At 36.1% G+C, this 20,367-nt stretch overlaps 1 protein-coding gene across 2 annotated transcripts in view; it reads left to right on the forward strand.

Moving 5' to 3' along the window:
- Window positions 1–821: 821 nt before the first annotated feature.
- The window catches only part of ZC2HC1A (zinc finger C2HC-type containing 1A), a 56,391-nt gene continuing 36,845 nt past the window's right edge, over window positions 822–20,367 (forward strand). Inside the window, exons 1-3 of one of the 2 annotated variants that reach the window (XM_074278937.1) lie at window positions 822–953; window positions 9,406–9,482; window positions 11,859–11,975. In XM_074278937.1, the coding sequence (XP_074135038.1) occupies window positions 938–953; window positions 9,406–9,482; window positions 11,859–11,975 (210 nt within the window). In that variant the 5' untranslated portion in view covers window positions 822–937. The remainder of the gene's footprint in view (window positions 954–9,405; window positions 9,483–11,858; window positions 11,976–20,367) is intronic. The other variant, XM_074278938.1, reaches the window with a different exon arrangement.

A 20,367-nucleotide genomic window follows, 5' to 3' on the forward strand; every position in this document is an offset into this window, starting at 1 on the left:
ATCTAGACTAATTCAATCCTTGATCCCGGGACTATTGTTCCATTCTCAAATTTGGGGAGAGGAGGGAGGGGGGAGGGAGGAGATATTAGATCATTACCAAGGTCTCTTCCAAATAAAGACCTCATCCTTTTTTTCTTACACTTTTAAACATTAAGAATTAGTTTTTGTTTTGTTTTGCTTTGATTTTTGGCTATGGGCAGAATGTGGAATCGAATGGGGAAAACGTAAGGTGCAGGTGGGTATATAGCTGGCTGCAGTTTTTTGTTTCGTTTTAAGTTTTCTGTGTGGATGGGGAGGCGGAAGAAGTGCAGTTTAGCGGTAAAAATCTGGAGAGGAAGTGTGAGCGGTTAATCTGGACGGGCAGAGGATGGGGGTTGTGCCGGTTGTTGTGTGTGTTGCGGGGGTAACGGGAGTTGTGAGGTGTATGTGCCGGGCAGTGGGAGAAGGGAGCGTGGAGCGCAGCCGCAGGGTGTGAATGGGATTTTTGAAGGCTAGAAGGAGAAAATGGAACCGTTGACCAGCAGGATGCAGGCCGGGAGGGAGGGAGTGTCAGAGAAGGGAGCCGACAGTGTGTGATGGGGAGGGGTGGAAAAGACTGTCAGGGCCTAGGGTCTAAGGGGTTGTAAATCACTACACCGCCCAAAGAAGGAGGGGAAAGGGAGCTGAGACAGGGGAATCGAAGGAGGGGTGAGGGCGTGGTTCTCCTCTGCCAGCTCCCCCTCGTTTCCTACTCCCCCCCTCCCCTCTCCAAAGCCCAAGCCCCTCTCCCTCCTCCTCTGGAGGAAGCTCCTGAACCAATGGGAGCGGGGGATGTTAGCGGGTGGGAGGCGGCGGTCGCGTTGCTACAGCAGGAGCCTGGGCGGCGGCGGCGGCGGCGGCGGCAGCGGCGGCTGCGGCGAGTGTAGTAGGAGCCGGGAGAGCCGCAGTCTGTGGTGCCATGGAAGGGCAGGGAGGTGAGCTAAGGGTTGAATTGAGCGGGAATGGCCGCTCCCGTCCGGAGCGGCCGTGGTGTTGGGAGTGGGGGTGGGGGTCTAGGAGGCGGGCCCCGGCCTCGGTCTCGGGCGGACGGGAGGGGAAGCCGAGGCGCTGGGGGCCGCACGGGGCGGGCCGGAGGCCCCACCTTCTCCTGGCCCCGCCCCAGAACCCAGTCCGGAGGTAGCTCCGCGTCCTCGGGGCATCCTTCGGGATGGATCTGTGCCCCTCTCCCTCGGCTCGGTACACGCCCGCCCTTAGTTATTTCCATCCATCTGTCCTATTCGTAGTGATCTTGGCTTCTTGCAGCGTATTTGATTTTTAAAAATGCCCCCCCCCCCCAATCCTTGGACTCTTTATTGTCTTACTGCGTCTCCCCTTTTCCACACCGCGGGGTGTGTCCCCAGATTTTTTGTTTAGTTTTGTTTTTGGTTTTTGCTTAGACCAGTTTTTTTATTAAAACCTTCCTCTAGACCCAGTATGTCCGAGCGCAGCCGAGCAGTCCCGGCCTCTGTCCCTGCTCCGGCTGCGGGTCTGGGTCCCTTTCCAAGATGACGGGGGCGGCGTGAATCTGGAGCGGGCACTCGGGCCTTGCGTGGAGCGATCCCAAGGGCGGGGGCTCTGTGAGCGCCCGGGCTTCTTCTGTTCCTGCAGTTTCATATTTTGATTCACTTTTTCTTACATTTTCCCCTTTAGTGAGGGGGAGGGGAGTTTATCGAAAACCAGAAAAGTTGAGTTCCTCGGAGATTTTGATCAATACTAGCTTTAGATTGACTTTTAAAAGATGTTTGACACCCTTTTGGGCGCTGTGGACTTGAAAGGCCCCTCCCGTCCTCATTCTGTTCCTTTTTTTTTATTTTTTATTTTTCCTGAGGCAATTGGGGTTAAGTGAATTGCTCGGTCACAGCTAGGAAGCGTCTGAGATCACATTTGAACTCTGGTCCTTCTGACTTCAGGGCTGGTGCTCTATCCACTGGATCACCTAGCTGACCCTCTCATTCTGTTCCTTATTTCTACCTAGTCTAGTATCAATTCTGGGAGACTGTGAACTTAGGGATTATTATAGCCTCATGGTAAAAAGGGGAAAACTTTTTATCTTGCGAAATGGATAGTAAAATGATTTTCCTCCTTGAATTCTCAATATGCCAAAGGACAATTAAATATATATTATGATTGATGATGTAAATTAATTTGCAGTTTTTTCTTCCAAATTAGTTTTTTGTATTAAACTTAGCAGCTTCTTATTTTTTCTTCACTATCTGTCTTGCCTACAGTCATATCTATGCCAAATATATTTTTATAAAAACAAAGTAGGTTTATTTTTGTTGTTGTTTTGAGCCAAATTTCATTTGTGGCCAGGACTTAGCTATCAAATTCTAGATTCTTTTTTTTTTTTTTTTTTTTGGTAGTTTCATTGGCAGATCACTTAACTGTTCCATTGTAAAATAGGTGAAGCTGGGGAATTGTTCATCACTTTGAAGATACTAAAGTATAAGATTATAAAAACTTTATAATTAACTTTGAAGGATGTGTGGTCTGAAAAATATTTGAATTTGTAATATTGACATACTTAATCATTTTAGTGTGTAAAAGTTTTTAGAATTTTTTTTGTGGAATTTTAAATTTGTGCTTTTTAAAAGAGCAGAACCCTACTATAATAGCTCAAATTACAACTTTTTGACAGATTTCTGATTTCATTGGTCCAAGCTCTCCCTTTAGTGCTACAGATAGCATCCACCAGAGCCTTTATTGAATTGCTTTGCCACACCCTTCCAATTCTTCACTAAGAGTGTGGTCCAGGATTCTGATGAGCTTAGCTGTTTCTCAGAGGAAGGTCGGAGTGCCTGTCATTTGGTTGTTTACCAAAGATTTTTTTTTTATCGGTTTAAGACTTACCAGAGCTTAAACAGCCATGAGGCTTTAGGTCAGCTTGGTTCACAAAGCATTGGGATTGTATTTTATTTACTTATAATTTGATCCAACTACAATATGTGTGTACCTCACAGTTTTGCTTATTACATATAAATAAGTAGCTTCCCCCCAAAGTGAATAATATAAAATCATTTGATTTTGTGTATTATTTATAATATACTAATTTTTTATCAGTATTATTTGTGAAAAAAAAGAATACTTATGTAATGAACAGAAACATATTTTTTCCATTAAGAATAAAACAGGAAAATATTGTTATCAAACTGGATGCTGCAGTGGATAAAGTACAGAGTCTGGAGTCAGAAACACCTGAGTTCAAATTTAGCTTCTAACTCTCAGCCAGCCAGCCAACAAGTATTTAAATTCGTGCAATGTGTTATGCACTGTGCTAAGTATTAGAGATGCAGAGAAAGGCAAATGATACAGTTCTTTCTATGGAGGAACTCACTCCAATGGAGGAGAATCAGATGTTTAACAATTATGCAAGTCACTTATCCTCTTTCTCCCTTAGTTTTCTTAATTGTAAAATAAAAAGATGAAGTTGATAATTATAGCATTTATCTTTCAGAGTTGTTGTAAAGATCAAATAAAATAATATTTGTAAAGCACAGTCCTTAGCAGATAGTGGGTGCTTAACTAAATGATTCTTTTCTTCTGATGCTGGATAATGCTACCTTAATCTCTTTCTGCAAGCAAAGAAGAGTTATGTTCTAACAATTAGACTTGGAATTGGAAAAGCTGGATTCAGTTCTCAGCTCCTTATTAGCTGTGTGACTTTGGAAAAATAATTTAACTAAGCCTTACTTTCTTCAACTAAAATATGAATTCATAATAATGCCTATGTTGTATATGTGATAATAGCTAATTTACTATTGCATGAAGTTCAAATGAGATAATGTATGTAAAGTTTTCTATATAGTAAATATCATCTGTTATTTTAATGATTTATATACATAAAAGTATTACTTATCTTGATATTTGCTTACTATTTATTTGGCTTAAAATTTTTTATTTGAAAGATGATGCCATTTATTTCTATGATAAACACCATTTAATTTTTATTTTTCCCATCAAAGATTTAGAATGGGATTCTTGTTAAATTATCTGTAAAAGATGCTACTTTAGTCTCTCTTTTCTTATGAGAATATAAACCGTGCAGATTTAGGCTTTAAGACATGCTACAATGTTAGCTGGTGGCACAGTAGATAGAGAACTGGGCCTGGAGTCATGAAGAACAGAGTTCAAAACTGACCTCAGACATTAGCTGTTTGACCCTGGGCAAAATCAGTTTGAGTTTCCTGAACTGTAAAATGGGGATAATAATAGCTTTATTTCAAAAGGTTTTTGTGAGGATCAAAGCAAAATTTATAAAAAATTATTAATTCATTGCTTGGGACATAGCAGGCATTGTGTAAATAAATGCTTATCCCCCCCCCTAATTTTGGAATTAAAAATATTAAATACTGCTTAATGAGAGACCAACAAAAAAAGAGAACTTTGGGTTGTGTTATACAAATGGCTGTGAAATTGTTGTTTGAGTAAACAAGTTTTTTTCTTAGAAAACTTATGTGAAAAGACTACGTCTGAGGGTAGACGGACAAATCTGGATATAAATATATAAGTACTTAGGCCCTCAAAGAATTCTAGCAGAAATAAATTAATTTTCATTGAATATTAGTAATCCTGATTATCAGGCTATTGATTCTTTATCACAATATGTATATTATTTGTAGTTAAGTTAGGCTTCTAGTTCTCCCTGTGTTGTGAGGCAATAGAGTTGAATCAGGGAAAATTAGGGTAGTTACACAAAGGACTTGTATATCTCTGTATTTATATTGAGTATTTCTCTTTCTATATTCCAAAAGTAAATATAGATGATTTGAGAATTATATGCTATTATGAATAATTTGCATGCCACTTTCCCTCTGTATCATCAACAGTTTAGTAACTAGACTTTTACCTTAAAAAAATTAAATCAGTTTTTCAGTGAGGATTGTGGAACAGAAGCAGTGTGGTATAACTTTTAGTTAGAGGAGGGAGACCTGAATTCTAGTTGTTACAGTTAGTACTTTATACCTTGGCCAAGTAACTTAATATTATCAGGAACTTTATATTCTTAGACTAAATAACTTTGATGCTTACTTCCAGTTCTGAAATATTATAATTTTATTGAAGTGATGAATTTATGAGTTCTTGCTGATCCTCTCTAGTCTCATGCATCTATCTATAACTTATTTGTACCATGGTATAACTTTTAGTTAGAGGAGGGAGACCTGAATTCTAGTTGTTACAGTTAGTACTTTATACCTTGGCCAAGTAACTTAATATTATCAGGAACTTTATATTCTTAGACTAAATAACTTTGATGCTTACTTCCAGTTCTGAAATATTATAATTTTATTGAAGTGATGAATTTATGAGTTCTTGCTGATCCTCTCTAGTCTCATGCATCTATCTATAACTTATTTGTACCATTATTGGGATTTAGCTGTTTTTTTAAAATTTATTTTAAACTTAAATACAAAAGAAAAAAAAGAACTTTTTTTTAACATAGCAAAACATGAGTCAATAAAAAAACAATAAATTTGCTTTTCAAGAATAACTACATAATAAATACTTAACATTGTTTTCAAAGCCATTCAGTTTTTCTGTGCTTCCTTCTAGGTTATCTGTTGGTCTTTGCTGTGTACCTTTTATTTTTTTTTCCTCCTTCCCACTTCCTTAGAGAAGGCTACAATGAGATATAAATACATATAATATACATACATATGTAAAAATAGACACATACGTATATATGAGATCATGCTATGCATATTTCTATTTGATAGTTCTCTGGCAGTGGATAGCATATTCCTTAAATCTTTCCATGTTTTTCTAAATGCACCAGCTCGTCTTTTCTTATATCATATTAGTATTCTATCACAACCCATCTTTCCTAAGGTTTTCTCACATTGCCTTAAGCTTTGCTGTCCCGCAAAAGCTCTTGCTCTCTCAGTGGTCCCTCCAGTGGCTTCAAATTCCTACTGTCTTTTCTGTCCTAGAACCAAAACCTAGGACTCTTCTCACCTGTAAGTGCCTGTAGCTAGCAGGGTCCCAACCCCTCTGCTGTTCACCAAATCTGTGCTAGCTCCTTTTCCCCCGACACAGTTTATCTGATTTTTTTGAAGGATTGCCAGCCATTCTAAATTTTTCAGATTTATAATTCCAGACTGGTCTTTCCTATCTACCTTTGAACTTTAGCTTTTCAGTAGATTCATAAGTTGTAAAGTAGACCCCTGGTCTACTTAAGCTGAGATGTGAGTTACAAGGCTAATATATGATATTAAATTGTTTTCTTGTGTTGGCACTACAATTGTCAGTTGCCCAGCAACTTCATGGAGGTAATAGTAAGTGCTTAGTGTCCTAAGTTTGTATTATTTCATTTCTTTCCCTTTCCTCTTTCTTTTCCTCTTCAGGAACTTTAACCTGATTTCTTTCAGAATTGGGTCCATTCAGTTCTCCTTACACAACCTGGTTGCCTTCTGATTATAGTTTGAACATTCCATGGCTTACTCTTGAACAAAAGAAATGCCAGCCTCAGCCCCTCTGGTAATAGGGATTACAGGAGTACACCACCAAGTATACCACCACTCCCAGATGTCCTTTATTAATTTTTTTCTTGAGTATAGAGTATACTTTTTTTTTTCAGTTTTTAAATATTTTCCTTCACATCTTGACTGTCATTTCCAGAAAACCTATAACTCACGTTTTGGTATTAGCTAACTAATTTTAGCATTATGATGTGGTTAGGATAAATTCACAATAATAGCTCATATTTTTGAGCTTAGTTGTTTCAAAATTTTCTAGCATTAATGGTCCATTGGCAGTTTTATTCTTTCATTTGTTAGAAAAATGCTAATTATGTCCATTAGCATTCAAATTGTAAAAGAATCTACATTCTTTCTTCCTCAGTTTTTAAAAAGAACTACCCAGTTGTAGTTATGCAAAATTTTGTATATCTAATGAATTTTACTTGGTGGTAAAATGCTTTGAATGACCTCCTGTCCCATGAGGTTAACATTTTTTCAAAGGAATTGTCAGACCTGATAGAAAAGATGTGGAGTTTTTCTCATTTATCTCGCTCTGATCATGCTTATTCTAGATGGTTTATTCACAGGAAGAAGATAAACTATGCTCATGTTCTAGGATTCTGTAGAACTCTAGAACTTGTTCATGAGTAATTACTACTCACTGGCATATTGCTAGCATACTATTGGGGTTTTAATTCTCATTTGTTGGGGCAATCATTCTTACTGTCATGTCCTTTGTACTGTGTATAAAGATTAAGCTAGTTCTTATTTTAGATGTCAACACTTTTGAGATTTATTTAAAGTAGAGCTTGGTTTAACAGACACCATTGCATCACTTCATTTTATACCATTATTTCATGTCTTAGTTTATGGTTCAAGTGAACATTGTACACATATATAATAAGAATTTTCTTAAATGAGAAATCAGTAAACTGTGGCCATTTCATAATCAAACATCAAAGAAACTGTCTGGAGTTTATATGTAGGAAAAGGTAGTATGGCATAGAGACTAGATTATCAGCCTGATAGCCATGAAATTAGATTCTTATACTATCTGTGTGATCCTTAATCTTTCAGTGCTTTAAGCAACTCTCAGAAGACTAAGTTGGAGAAAAGGTGTTGATTTGCATTGGTAGAGTTTCCTCACCTTGCTAATGAAATTTTTTATTTTTATTTTTGTTTTTGGTAGGATGAGGAAAGGCAAAGAATAAGAACTGAAAACCAAGTTTAAGAGATTATCCGACAGATTATGTTTCATTGGTCATCATTTTGCTGACATTGTAGTCCATCACTTCTGCTTAAGATAAAATAATCAGTAGTGGCCTCAGCTCTCTGGATTGTTAATGGAGTTAGTTGATCCAGGTAGCTGAAGTTGTTCTCCTCAAATAACCTAGCTTCTGCTATTGGAGAAGGAAGAATTGGGTAGAGCTTACCTTGGCTTTTGTATTTTGTGTTACTTAACTTTTGCTATAATGGTCTCAGTCTTAAATAGGTAATTGAAGTACTAGGGAAATTAGAAGCAAATGTACTTCTTTGCTTACTGTATTTGAATTTAGGTTAATGGCTGTTACTTAGTTCCACAGGATTTGGTGAAACTCATTAGATGCTTTAAAATGAGTCAGTCATATTTTGTATTGCTTTTTAAATTAAAATGTAACTGAATATTATAATGTGGTTTTATAATCAACTATTTTAAAACCTTATTTTCACACAACAAACTAAGAAAAATTGTTAATAGGTATGCATTAGTTCTTGAGAAAATAGAAAAATTCTTTTTATTTTAATCTTTTATAGAATATTACAACTTAAAAATAAATTATTTAGTAATAAAATTAGGTTATATTCTAGATATTATAGATCTAAGATGTGTTGAACATTATTGTTGTAGGTAACATTTGTTTGAATAATAAAATTTGAGTAGCCTAGTTATATGTTACATTTTAAATTTCCTGAGTAAGTGAATAACCTATAGAGATAATTTTCTTAATGTTATTTTTGTGATGGTAAAATAAGTATAAATGTAAATGCATTTTGCATGAGAAACTATTCAGGTTATCTTTAAAACAAAATACCTGAATTAAAATGTACAACATAGTACCAGATTTCCAATATGAAAGCTACTTATTTTTAAATACTTTTAGAAATTGCTTTCAAGCGTGCTAGAATACTTAAAAATATACCCCAGAGCTCAGTATAGTCTTGTAACTAAATATGGGGGGTCACAATTATGATTTATTACCTGTGAATGTTTTATTTATCTTAAATGTCTGTGTATCTAGGATCTTGTAAGCATTTCTTGGGCAAAAAGGGTCTTAAATGGAATAAAAAAGTTTAAGAAGTCCTGTCCCTAGAGCGTGGTGTTCTGAAAAGGTTAATTTGTTTCATGATTCAACTTAGTTCCATTTATAAGAGGAGAGTAGCTTAATACCTGGGAATATGTGGCTTAATGTACAAGTCCTTGATATTTCCATTTTGAAAAATAACCTTAGGTTGCTATAAACGGAAGAAAACTATGTTTAGAGAGATCCATTTTATCCTTCCTGAATTCTTAGGAATTTTTCAAATTTGTCTAAATGATTAAATCATTATAATATTTTGATATTCTATGTCTGGATGCCAGATACCAATTTTTATATATAGGATTTTATTTTATTATTTTTTTTATTATTAAAGCTTTTTATTTTCAAAACATGCATGGATAATTTTTTCAGCATTGATCCTTGCAGAGTCTTATGTTCCTCCAACACCTTCCCCTAGGATGATAAATAATCCAGTATATGTCATATATGTTAGAATATGTTAAATCTAATATATGTAAACATATTTGTACAGTTATCTTGCTGCACAAGAAAGATCAGATCACAAAGGAAAGAAAATGACTAAGAAAACAAAAAAAATTTTTTTTCTTTTCTTTCTTTTTTTTTTTTTTTAGAAAATGGAAGTGTAGTACAAATTGGGGAATTGTTACCATGCAAGATCTGTGGAAGAACCTTCTTTCCAGTTGCCTTAGTGAGTACATTGATTATTTCTCTGTTTGCTTTTGCATTTACTAATTCATCAATGTGTTGAAATCCACATTAGTAGAGGGGATATTTATGCTGCTAAGGCCATGAATTAATTGATATATTTTTATCAACTTTATATGAAATTGCCTCCATAATGTGATTTGAGGGGATGCTTCAAAGGACCTAATTTTTTCAGTCCTTTATTAGATCTTCATATACTTTGTCTTAAATAATCTTCAGGAGTTTCCCATTAAAGTAAAAATGCTATGTGATTAATTAATATTTAATAAAGCAGCAAATAAATTAGTTGACAGCTGGCAGAGAACAAGATTCTGTAACAGCTGCGTAGAATTCTAGGAGAAAAGAATAGAGTAAACCGGATTGGTTGTATCAGGGAGGAGAAAGAAGGCCTGATTTTTCAGGAGAGAAAATGTTAACAAATTTTACTTACTTCCTTTATTATAGTTTTGAAAAAAGTATTGATGGCATTGATTCATTGCATTTCCATGAACTCTTTTTTTGTTGTTGTTGTTGTTGTCTTTGTTCCTTTTAATTACAAAAATAAGTGTACTCTTTGAATCTTAAATAACCTTGGGAAGTGGTTTTATTATTATCTCTTTGTCTTTATAAAATGTGAAAATGAGCATTTGATATTAAATCACTACGTTTAAGACTTTGAAGTAAGTGTTATATGGTCAGCATTGTTTTAAGAGATAATCACTTGGCAAAGTGTCTTTTTAGCATATTAAATGGTTTCCAAAATACAATGAACTTTGGTGAAACTACTTTAAAAAATTATGCTTTTCTGAGCTCAGAAGGAAAACATTACAAGTGGAAGAAACATAAAATAAAGATAATTATCAGAAAAAATATAGTTGTAGTAATAGAGGTAATTTTAATTTTGTACAGTTCTCAGGGTTCTCATTCTAGTCCTACAAGTTAAGTTGTCTAGTAAAGATACCTGGAATAGCAACAGAATCCACATTAGAAAGTGAAGGGTTGATTGTATTTAAGTAATTATAGTAAATGATAAGATTAAGGAAGAAGAAAGAGAGTTGAGTTAAGCTCTGAAAATGTTTTCAGTGAAGCTAGTCACCCTATTAAAATTGTGTTATCTTTTTACTGCCTTTGCCTAGAGGGAAAAAAAAAAGGTGAAGGTGAACCAAGTCAAGCAGCTAGGCAGTTAATATTCAAGTTGAACTAGTGTTGTTTTGCCTAAACAAAAGACAAAACAAAACTTAAGGACATGATCACTCACTGACATAAGATATTTCAAACATTTTCATTTGGAAGAAGGGTAATTTCTATTTGCTGCCTATTAAATTTTTGACTTTGGAAAATTCAGGAGTTAAAAATAGCTAATCTCCAAGTCCTTCAAAATCATATGATCCTTTGATTTATTTCTTTCCTCTGAGAGGGGTGACCAAATGGGTAGAAATTAGGTTGAGGTAGATTTGGGTTTCACATAAAGTCCTAAAAATGAGACCTATCTAAATATAATATGAATTTTCTTATGAGATATTCCGACAAAAGCTAATTGGCCATTTGTCTGTGATGGTGTAGTATAAATTTTATTATAGATAGAGATTAAAATCTTATTCTGAGATTCTCTAATACTGAAAAGATTCTTGTTAGGGTTATATTTTCCTCTCCCTAACTAATGCTAATCTGTCCTTATTCCTAGGCCTATCAGAAAAAATCTGGTAAATATAATATCAATAATAATATCAATCTCACCTCTATTTTGAGGTCTTCAGAATCCTCTGGCTACTATCTCATAGAAAGTAGTTGAAGCATAACAGATTCTGATACTAAATCAGTGTCTTAATTCATAGTGACCAAATTATCATGCTAGACCCTTGATAACCCTTTGATAGCAAGCCTGTTCTTTTCCTTTTTGCAGGTCTCACTAAGAATGTAATATTTTTATTCCAACTTCCATTTCCATTCAGTGAGTTTGTTTCAAAGGGTAGGGATAAAAACTTGTATAGAAATAACTACGATGGAAGGTATCAAAGCAATTTATAATAGTGGCATCAGCAATGGATTTAATATAAGGACAAAGACAAATTGCAAAAAAATATTGTTGTGAGAACTTGATATGTTAAGGACATAGGAAGTTGAATGAGAAAAAAATACAATGTATATGTTTGACAATAATAATAATGATTAAATATGGGATTCACTATATGGTAAAGTATATGTTATACATTATCATTGTTTACTACTGTCTTTCATATTTTAGCATAAGCCATGTTTTCATGGTTGCTATAAATATGTTGTCTTTGACAATTTTTCTTTAAAAAAGATTAGAATTAAGAGTTTATATTATTCCTTATTGAAGAAAATGATGCATTGTGATTTTTCTTTCCTCTAACAGAAAAAGCATGGGCCAATTTGTCAGAAAACTGCTACTAAAAAACGGAAGGCCTTTGATTCAAGCAGGCAGAGGGCTGAAGGAACTGATATTCCAACAGTAAAACCACTTAAACCTCGGGTAAATATATAAGGTTTGGAATGATACCTACACAGAAAGAGTGTACAACTCAAAACGTGTATCTAGTATTACACTAGTCATGTAAATATTTATATCCACATCCATGGGATTTCTAAATCCAGTATCTGGTGAATGATTTTTAGTGAACAGTTATATCTTCGTCATCTCTAAAAGTAGTATTATTGATCTGTCTTGAGAAGAAATGAATTTTCCTTAGAAACTCTTTAGTTGTTTGGCATAGTTAAGTTCATCTTCATCTGAAAAATAATTAAATGGCCTCAACTATAGATTTTGAGAATGAAACTTTTTTTTTTCTGGGATATGAAGAATATGCCTTAAGATTGTACCATCCATTTTAAGTCAAGATTGCAGAGTATAAAGGAGCAGAATAACTCATTTCCCATATTTGTCATGAAAAAATTATTGTGCCAAATAGTAAAAGTAAAATGCTAGTCACTAGTTCATTCATCCAATTTAAAATGGCAAACAAGAACATCCAGAATTCTGAAAGTATTAAAGAAGAAGCCCAGCATGAGGAGCTAGATTGAGACTAGTGCAGGTGAAGTATAGAAGCTTTCTGGCTTCCAACATCTTGGAGTGTCCCAGGTAGGAAGCCTCTGCAGGGTCAAATACACCCCGGATAGAGATAAGAAAGGAAGTTGGAGTGCTGTAGTGAGCAGGCGCCATCAAGTGGGCAGCAATGTTTATATACTCTAGAGACTTGGAAAATTTGTGCCAAGTTGATGTGAGTCATCCCTTATGGCCTTAAGGAGCTCAGTGCTTTATAACCAGATGATATCAGCAAGCATGGGGCCTGACAGTACTTTGAGCACAGAAAACGCCAGCCGAAGGGAATGGCCAATGGCAGGACCCTAGACAATACTGCCTGGGAACAAATGAGCTTACCACTCTAATCAGATATGCAAGAGAAATCAAGAAAAATGTTTTTATTCAGGAAATAAAGCTGGAAGTATGATTAAACTAAAGAAGATACTGAGGATAAAAGCATTTTATGGGTACAAGGATGACCAAGAAATGAGGCTAGAGGAAGAGAGAACGTCAACAGTTTCTATGAACAGAGCTTGAAGAAAGAAATGTTATAGCTAAAAGGTCCATTAGAGTTCTTCAAAGAGATTTCTTAAAAGGCTATTAAAGTGAAATGAAACATTAAAGGAAAGAATTAAAAGGTGAATAAATAGCTTAGTACATCAAGTATGAAATCTTACCCAAATAAGATACCCTGAACCTTGGGCCAAAAAATGAACCAAACAAATCAATGACAACAGGAAATAGGACAATGAAATTAAAGAAAATGTTGGGCAAATGCTCTCAAAAACAAAAAATTGAAAAAATAGGTCAAGGCAAAATAAGAGACATTGTTTAAAAGATAACGAACATCCAAAAAAAGCCTACTCACCATATTTTAATAAATCATAATGAATACTTGTTAGAACTAGATAGCAAAGTAAAAGGAAGAATCATTCATTTCTTACTTCCTGAAAGAAACCCTAAAATAAAAGTTCTACGCAATTTCAAATCAAACACCAAAGAATCACAGTTGGGATCACATAACTTGGCAGCTACCAATGTAATGAAAAAGAGTACTTGGAATATAATCTTACAAAAATATATTACAAGCAAAAATTACGTCAGGATAATTGAATATGGTCCCACAAGGGAAAATGTACAAGAAAAGAATGGATCTTTAATGACATAGAGGACATCCAGGAATTCCTGAGGAAGAGATTTGAGCTGAATAGAATATTTGAGACAATATATAGATGTAAAAAGAAACCTAGTAAAGTAAATATATTGGAGCATTTGGAAAGGACAATATGATGGGTATATGTTACCTTTTAACATATGATGAAGAAATGAGTATCCCACCAGAACGCTTATCGCTTCAAGAATCATAAAGAGTAAATGATACCAAGTCTGGGGTTGAATTTGTTCTGTTTCAATAGTCTTAATTTAAATAAAAAAAATAAGAAAGGGAAGATAAAAGAAATACATGGGTGAGAGAGCAGTAGAAAGGAAGTGTGGACTTAATATTTCAAATAACTGTGTACTCTAGGAAAATCATATAAACATGAAGAAAGGATGGGAGAAATGTGGCAATATGTTCATTTTACTTTTATTTGAATTTGACAGAAGACATTCACTGAACATATCCACAAAAAGTTTGGTATACAAAATTGACAAATTCAATTGAGAAACAGGTGAGAACAGGGGGGAGGGGGACATGGGTGATAATGTTGTTCATTTGTTTCTGATTCTTTGTGACCCTGTGGATCATAGCACACAGTGTTGTCCATGGGATTTTCTTGGCAAACATCCAGAATATTTTGCTGTTTTCCTCTCCAGTGGATTAAGGCAAACAGATTAAGGCAAACAGAGGTTAAGTGCTTTAATCAAGGTCACACATCTCATAAGTGTCTAAAGCTGGATTTGAACTCAGTTCTAGGCCCAGCACTGTATACATTGAGCCACCTACTGGGATAAATTAGTTATGAGTAAAACAAAGTTAGAGTGAAGATTAAAGGTAAAGAAAGAAATGGCAGAATCTCATTAGTGTCCACTCAAGAAGAAAAAGATCAATTGGAATAGGAAGGCATTACTTATTAATGCTAAGAATATTCTTACTACCTTTTTTTTTTTTTTTTTTTTTTTTTTTTTTTGTAAGAATGGGAGGAAAGATGAGAAGCAGAGAGGTCAAAGGGAAGGGAAAGTAAAATAAAGGACTTAATAAAACAATATAAAATCAGTGTTGTGAATATCAATAGTATGAATTCACTTATGAAATGATAAAGAATAGTTCATGGAAAACAGAATCTAATAATAAATATATTGTTTGCTGGAAACATTTCAGACATATTCATAAAGAATTAAAAGGCAGCTCTTAGAATGCTTCAAATAAATACAAAAACAGAGGTAGTAAAGTCTCAGACAAGGCACAATAGCATTTTTTCATGATTAAAAGAGATGAACAAAGAAACTATTATATTAAAAGTACCATAACCAACAAATTAATATCATTATTTAATTTGCATCCATTGAATGGCAGCATTTCAATATCTCTTTTTTGTTGTTCCAATTCTTTTTAATTTGTTTTTTGAACCTGTTTTTTAAATAAATTCTTTTTTTATTATAGCTTTTCATATACAAAACATATGCATGGGTAATTTTTCATCATTGACCCTTGCAAAACCTTCTGTTCCAACTTTTCCCCTCCTTATTCCCCACACCCTCCCCTAGATGGCAGGTAGTTGTGGCGCTAGCGCTAGCACCCTGGATATCTTAGAATCAGCCGGAGTCAGGATAAGCAAAAGTCTTTATTCTAGGTCTTTATTGGTAAAAGTGAAGAGAGTGTATGTGTAGGATCTCTGCAACCTCACCAGCTCTTCTCTCTTGCAAAAGTGACCCTGGCTAGTCTCACAGCACTTCTTAGTCCCTCCCACAATTCTCTGTATACACCAAATGATTGGGCCAGCACAGGATAGTGGGAAGGGCCATTTTCCAAGCATATTCCTATAGAGTATTGTCCAATTAGTAATTAGCCTCAAGTGCTCGATTGTCCAACCCCAGTGCATTGACTCAAGAGTTTCAGCCCTTTACATCTTCCGCTTTCTTTTGTTTTAGAACACAGGTGGTCATGCCATCCCTGACGTCTCAGGAAGGGAGATGAAAAGCACCAAAGGGAAGTGGGGATTGCTAGTGGGTTTCTGGGATGAAGGGTCTTATTAGAAACAGGTATGCACAAACCCATCATCATTGGAGGTATTACACAAGCACATAGCAATGACACACAGCCTATTAGTGATGACTTTCCCCATAGCCAGGGCAGTTGCATTGTAGTGTAACAAATATGAATTGTAGATGCAAGAAGTGATATAACAATATAAATTAACATGGTGTGATAAAAGATTTTCAGAAGTCCTAAAAGGAGAACATGTAAACAACAGTAGTCACACATACACCTTCAGCAGCCAAGAGATAGTCCAAAACCAATCGATTGTCCATTGCTTCATATGTCAGGGAATCCAATGATCCCTGCAAGTTTTTGAAGTTCTACAACAGTTTTATTATTTCTCAGAAAATCTAATGATTCCTGAGGACTTTGAAGTCTTATCATATCTCAGAGAATCCAATGATTCCTGAGGGTTTAGAAGTCCTACAACAGTCTTATCATGTTTCAGAGAATCCAATAATTCCTGAGGGTTTTGAAGTCCTACAACAGTCTTATCATGTTTCAGAGAATCCAATGATACCTAAGGGTTTTGAAGTCCAACAACAGTCTTTTTATGTCTCAGCTATTCCAATGATTCCTGAGGGTTTTGAAGTCCAACAATTTTTGATGTCCATGAGTCAGACGCCATAACTGCCATGCTCTTTCAGTAGTGGGCACAGTCAGCAACGGAACCACCCGATGTTTCTTGGGTCTACTCCTTCATTTCAAGGGTCTGCTCCATCTCTCTCCTATGGACAAGGCGAATATGGCTCGTTGGCACTCATCTGATTCCTTCTCCATCTGTAGAGATACAAGCAAACCCTTTTCCCCAAGCAGTTAATCTATCTGGTCCCTTCCATTCACCACTTTCTGGGTCTCTCCACATCACCTGGCGATTATCTAAAGATAGTGGAGCTGCTCGCACTGGACACTGCCCTTCCGGTGGGTTATAAAACCTGTCTCCTGGAGCCTTTGTCAAATCTTTGTCAAAGATTAAGAGGTTAATAGTATAAAGGGCTAGATTTAGAAGTTCTCCAGGGTTACCTGTGGCTGCTCCTTTCTTTTGTTTTTGGAGGAGCGTCTTAATGTCTCTGTTTCTCCTCTCTACTACAGCCTGTTATTGAGTGAGGATTAAAAGGTATGCCAGTGGTGTGTAAAATCTTATACTGTGCACAAAAGTGTATAAAATGTTTAGAAGTATATGCAGATTCATTATCTGTTTTTATTGCTTGTGGCACACCCATAATTGCAAATGCTTATATAAGGAATTCAGTGACCACTAGGCCTGTCTCTTTTCCAGCTGGTTTTGCAAAAGTGAATCTTGAAAAGGTGTCTACCACAATATGGATAAAAGACAGATGACCAAAAGATTTATAATGGGTCACATCCATTTGCCAAATTTCATTTGGTCTCAAACCATAATGGTCTTCCCTGGAGGGAGTGTAGGAGCATGGAAAGGAAGGCAAGCTGTACAGGCTTTTACTATGCTCCTAGCTTCTTCTCTTGTTATTCCAAATTGTAAATATAAAGCTCGAGCAGCCTGATGATATTTAAAATGAGATTCTTGGGCTTCTTGAAACAAAGGAGTATTGGCCAACATGGTTAGAAGGCTATCTGCCTTTGAGTTACCATCAAAAATGGGACCTGGAAGTCTACTATGAGAGTGGACGTGCAAGATATAAATCTTACCTGGATGCGTTCTCACTTGCTCTTGAAGTTCCTTAAAAGAGCTGATATATATTAGAGGCTACAAGTTTTATTTGGGCTGTGGCAATTCTTTGTACCACACCTACTGAATTGGCTGAATTAGATATTATATTTATATCTCCTGGATAATAAGTAAGAGTTAGAATGATTGCATACAATTCATTCTGCTGAGTGGACTGAAAAGGAGTTCTGACTACTCTCTTTATAGTTAAGTCATGAGAATATACAGCAAAAATATTATGTTTGGATGCATCTGTAAAGATAGTTGGTCCTTTAAGAGGAACTTTAGAAACCTTTTCTTCAAGAATCCATTGCCAATTATGTAATAATATGGTTAGCTTTAATGGAGACCTGTGTGTAAAATTTGGAGCCATGGCTAATAAAAGTTGCCACTGTGGGATGGTTTCACATCATACATTAATTTCTGCATTGGTATAAAAGGTATATACCTTGTCAGGTCTTATCCCAGATAGTTGTACTGCTCGTTTAATGGCCTTTAATAAAATTCTAGCCACATGCACTGGGTAAGGAGTAAGGCTTTGTTCTGGTTGTGCTGGGAGGTTCACCCACTCTATCACATTGTTTCTTTGATGGGTGCCTCTTGTATAGCAAAACCTGATATTTCCAAGGGTTTTTAAGTGATTCTTTCAACTATATTGAATAAAGCCAGTTCAACTTCTCTTAAAGCCTCTTCAGCTTCTTTTGTAAGCTGGCATGGTGAATTTAAAGCACTGTCTCCCCTTAAAATATCATATAATGGTTGCAATTGATAGTCAAGCCGAACACTGGACGAATCCATTCGATATCTCCTATCAATTTCTGAAAGTCATTTAAGGTCTTTAGTTTCTCTGTTCTTAAGGAAAGTTTTTGTACTATAAGCACCTTAGGGTATACTTCATATCCTAAATATTGAAAAGGAGCATGTTTTTGAATATTTTCTGGAGCTATGTGCAATTTGTAGTTCCTTAATGTTTCCATGGTCTTTTGTAGATGTGCTTCTACCATTTGCTCCTCAGCTGCACATCCCAATATATCATCCATGTAATGTAATAACATTACTTTTGGAAATGCTTTTCTTACTGGAGTAAGAGCAGCAGCAACATACATTTGACACATAGTAGAGCTGTTTTTCATTCCCTGTGGCAAAACTGTCTATTCATATCTTTTATAAGGCACAGCTAAGTTAATGCTGGGCACTGAAAAGGCAAATCTTTTCATATCCTCCTTATGTAGAGAAATAGAATAGAAACAATCCTTAATGTCTATAACCCACAGAGGCCATTCTCTAGGCAACTGAGTAGGAGATGAAAGTCCAGGTTGAGGAGTTCCCATAGTTTCCATCTGTTCATTTTACTCTTCTTAGATCAGTTAACATCCTCCATTTTCCAGATTTCTTTTTCACCACAAATACTGGGGAATTCCAAGGACTTAGAGAATGTTGCAAGTGTCCTTGGTCAAATTGCTCCTGTACTATATCTAATAAGGCCTGAATTTTATCGCTACCTAAAGGCCACTGTTCTATCCACACTGGTGTACCAGTTTTCCATTGGATAGGAACAGTCCTTCAAGAGCAGCCCTGCCTAAAAAAACCAAAGTACTCACTTTTAATCCTAATTGTTGTAAAATAATCTCTTCCCCACAGGTTGATGGGGAGTTTTTCAACTATAAAAGAAGTAAAAACTTTTTTTTCCTTTTTTTCTCCTTCAAATATCCATCTCAAAGGGATAGCACTAACTTCAGCTACTATTGATCCTCCTATGCCAGACATGTAGGTATCTGCCTTAATCTTTGGCCAGTGACTGGGTCAGTTGGCATCTCTAATGACTATATGATCTGCACCAGTGTCTACCAATCCTAATGGTATGCCATTTATATAGACAGTGAGCATAGGTCGGTCAGCTGTCGAAGCTGCTGTCCAGTATATTCCTGGGTTTTGTTGCTTAGAGTCAGAATCTGGGTGACTTATCACTAGATTGCCTATTAGGAGTCTGTATCAATAAACCTGATGCTACTACTTCTCCTGGTTGATAAGTCACATATTGTCTACCTGTATCAGTGACTGGGATATTATCTACACATTCCTCAGTTTCCCATATCAGTTTATGAATGGACACTGTTTTGTAAGTACTCTCAGGAGGTGAAATGGTCAAGTCTACTGTGCCTGGAAGCAAGGGATTCATAGGCTGGAGAGGAACAGATTTCACCTCTCCAGGAGCTATCTCAGTTGTCCCAGCTGCATACAACTCTATTCTCCCCAATTCTAATCCATTTCTCCCATCAGGTTACTTCCTGGATGACTGATTGTGTAATCCCTTTCTCCCATCAGATGGCTTCCTGGCTGATTGGTCATGTCTGGGTACTGAGGTTGTAGGTACTCTATGGGTGTGGCATCACCTGCCATCATGCCCCAAGTATTTTTTGCCTTGGTTCCTCATCCCGTTTCCCTGAATCAGTCTACAGTCTGATGCCCAGTGGAAGCCTCTGTTGCATTTTGAATATGGGGTTTTGGTTCTTGTTCTCCCATCCTGTTTTCTCACTCTGTCTCTATGCCAACATTGAGCTTTCAGATGCCCTACTTTACCACATTGCAAGCATTGACGAGTCTCTCTGGAGGTCCCTTGCCAAAAGGGACCCTGCCTTCCCATGTTGGGATCTTGGGAAGTCTGCATTATAGCCTGGCTATAAAAGGTAGTTGTGCCCACTGTGGCACAGTGTCTTATGATCTCTAAAGGAGCATCCTTGCATAGTCTTAGTATAATCCTTCTACAAACCTCATTAGCATTTTCTTTAGCAAGTTGCCTTATAATGTCTGTTACTGCATTTTCATCATTAGTTTGTGTAACAGCTGTCTGCAAATGTCCCACAAAATCAGCAAAGGGTTCATTTGGCCCTTGTGTTATTTTTGTGAAGGCCTCACCCTTGTTGTTTTTACCAAGGAGAAAAGACCATGCTTTGATA

This window comes from Sminthopsis crassicaudata, chromosome 1 (assembly GCF_048593235.1).
Source record: "Sminthopsis crassicaudata isolate SCR6 chromosome 1, ASM4859323v1, whole genome shotgun sequence".
NCBI lineage: Eukaryota > Metazoa > Chordata > Mammalia > Dasyuromorphia > Dasyuridae > Sminthopsis > Sminthopsis crassicaudata.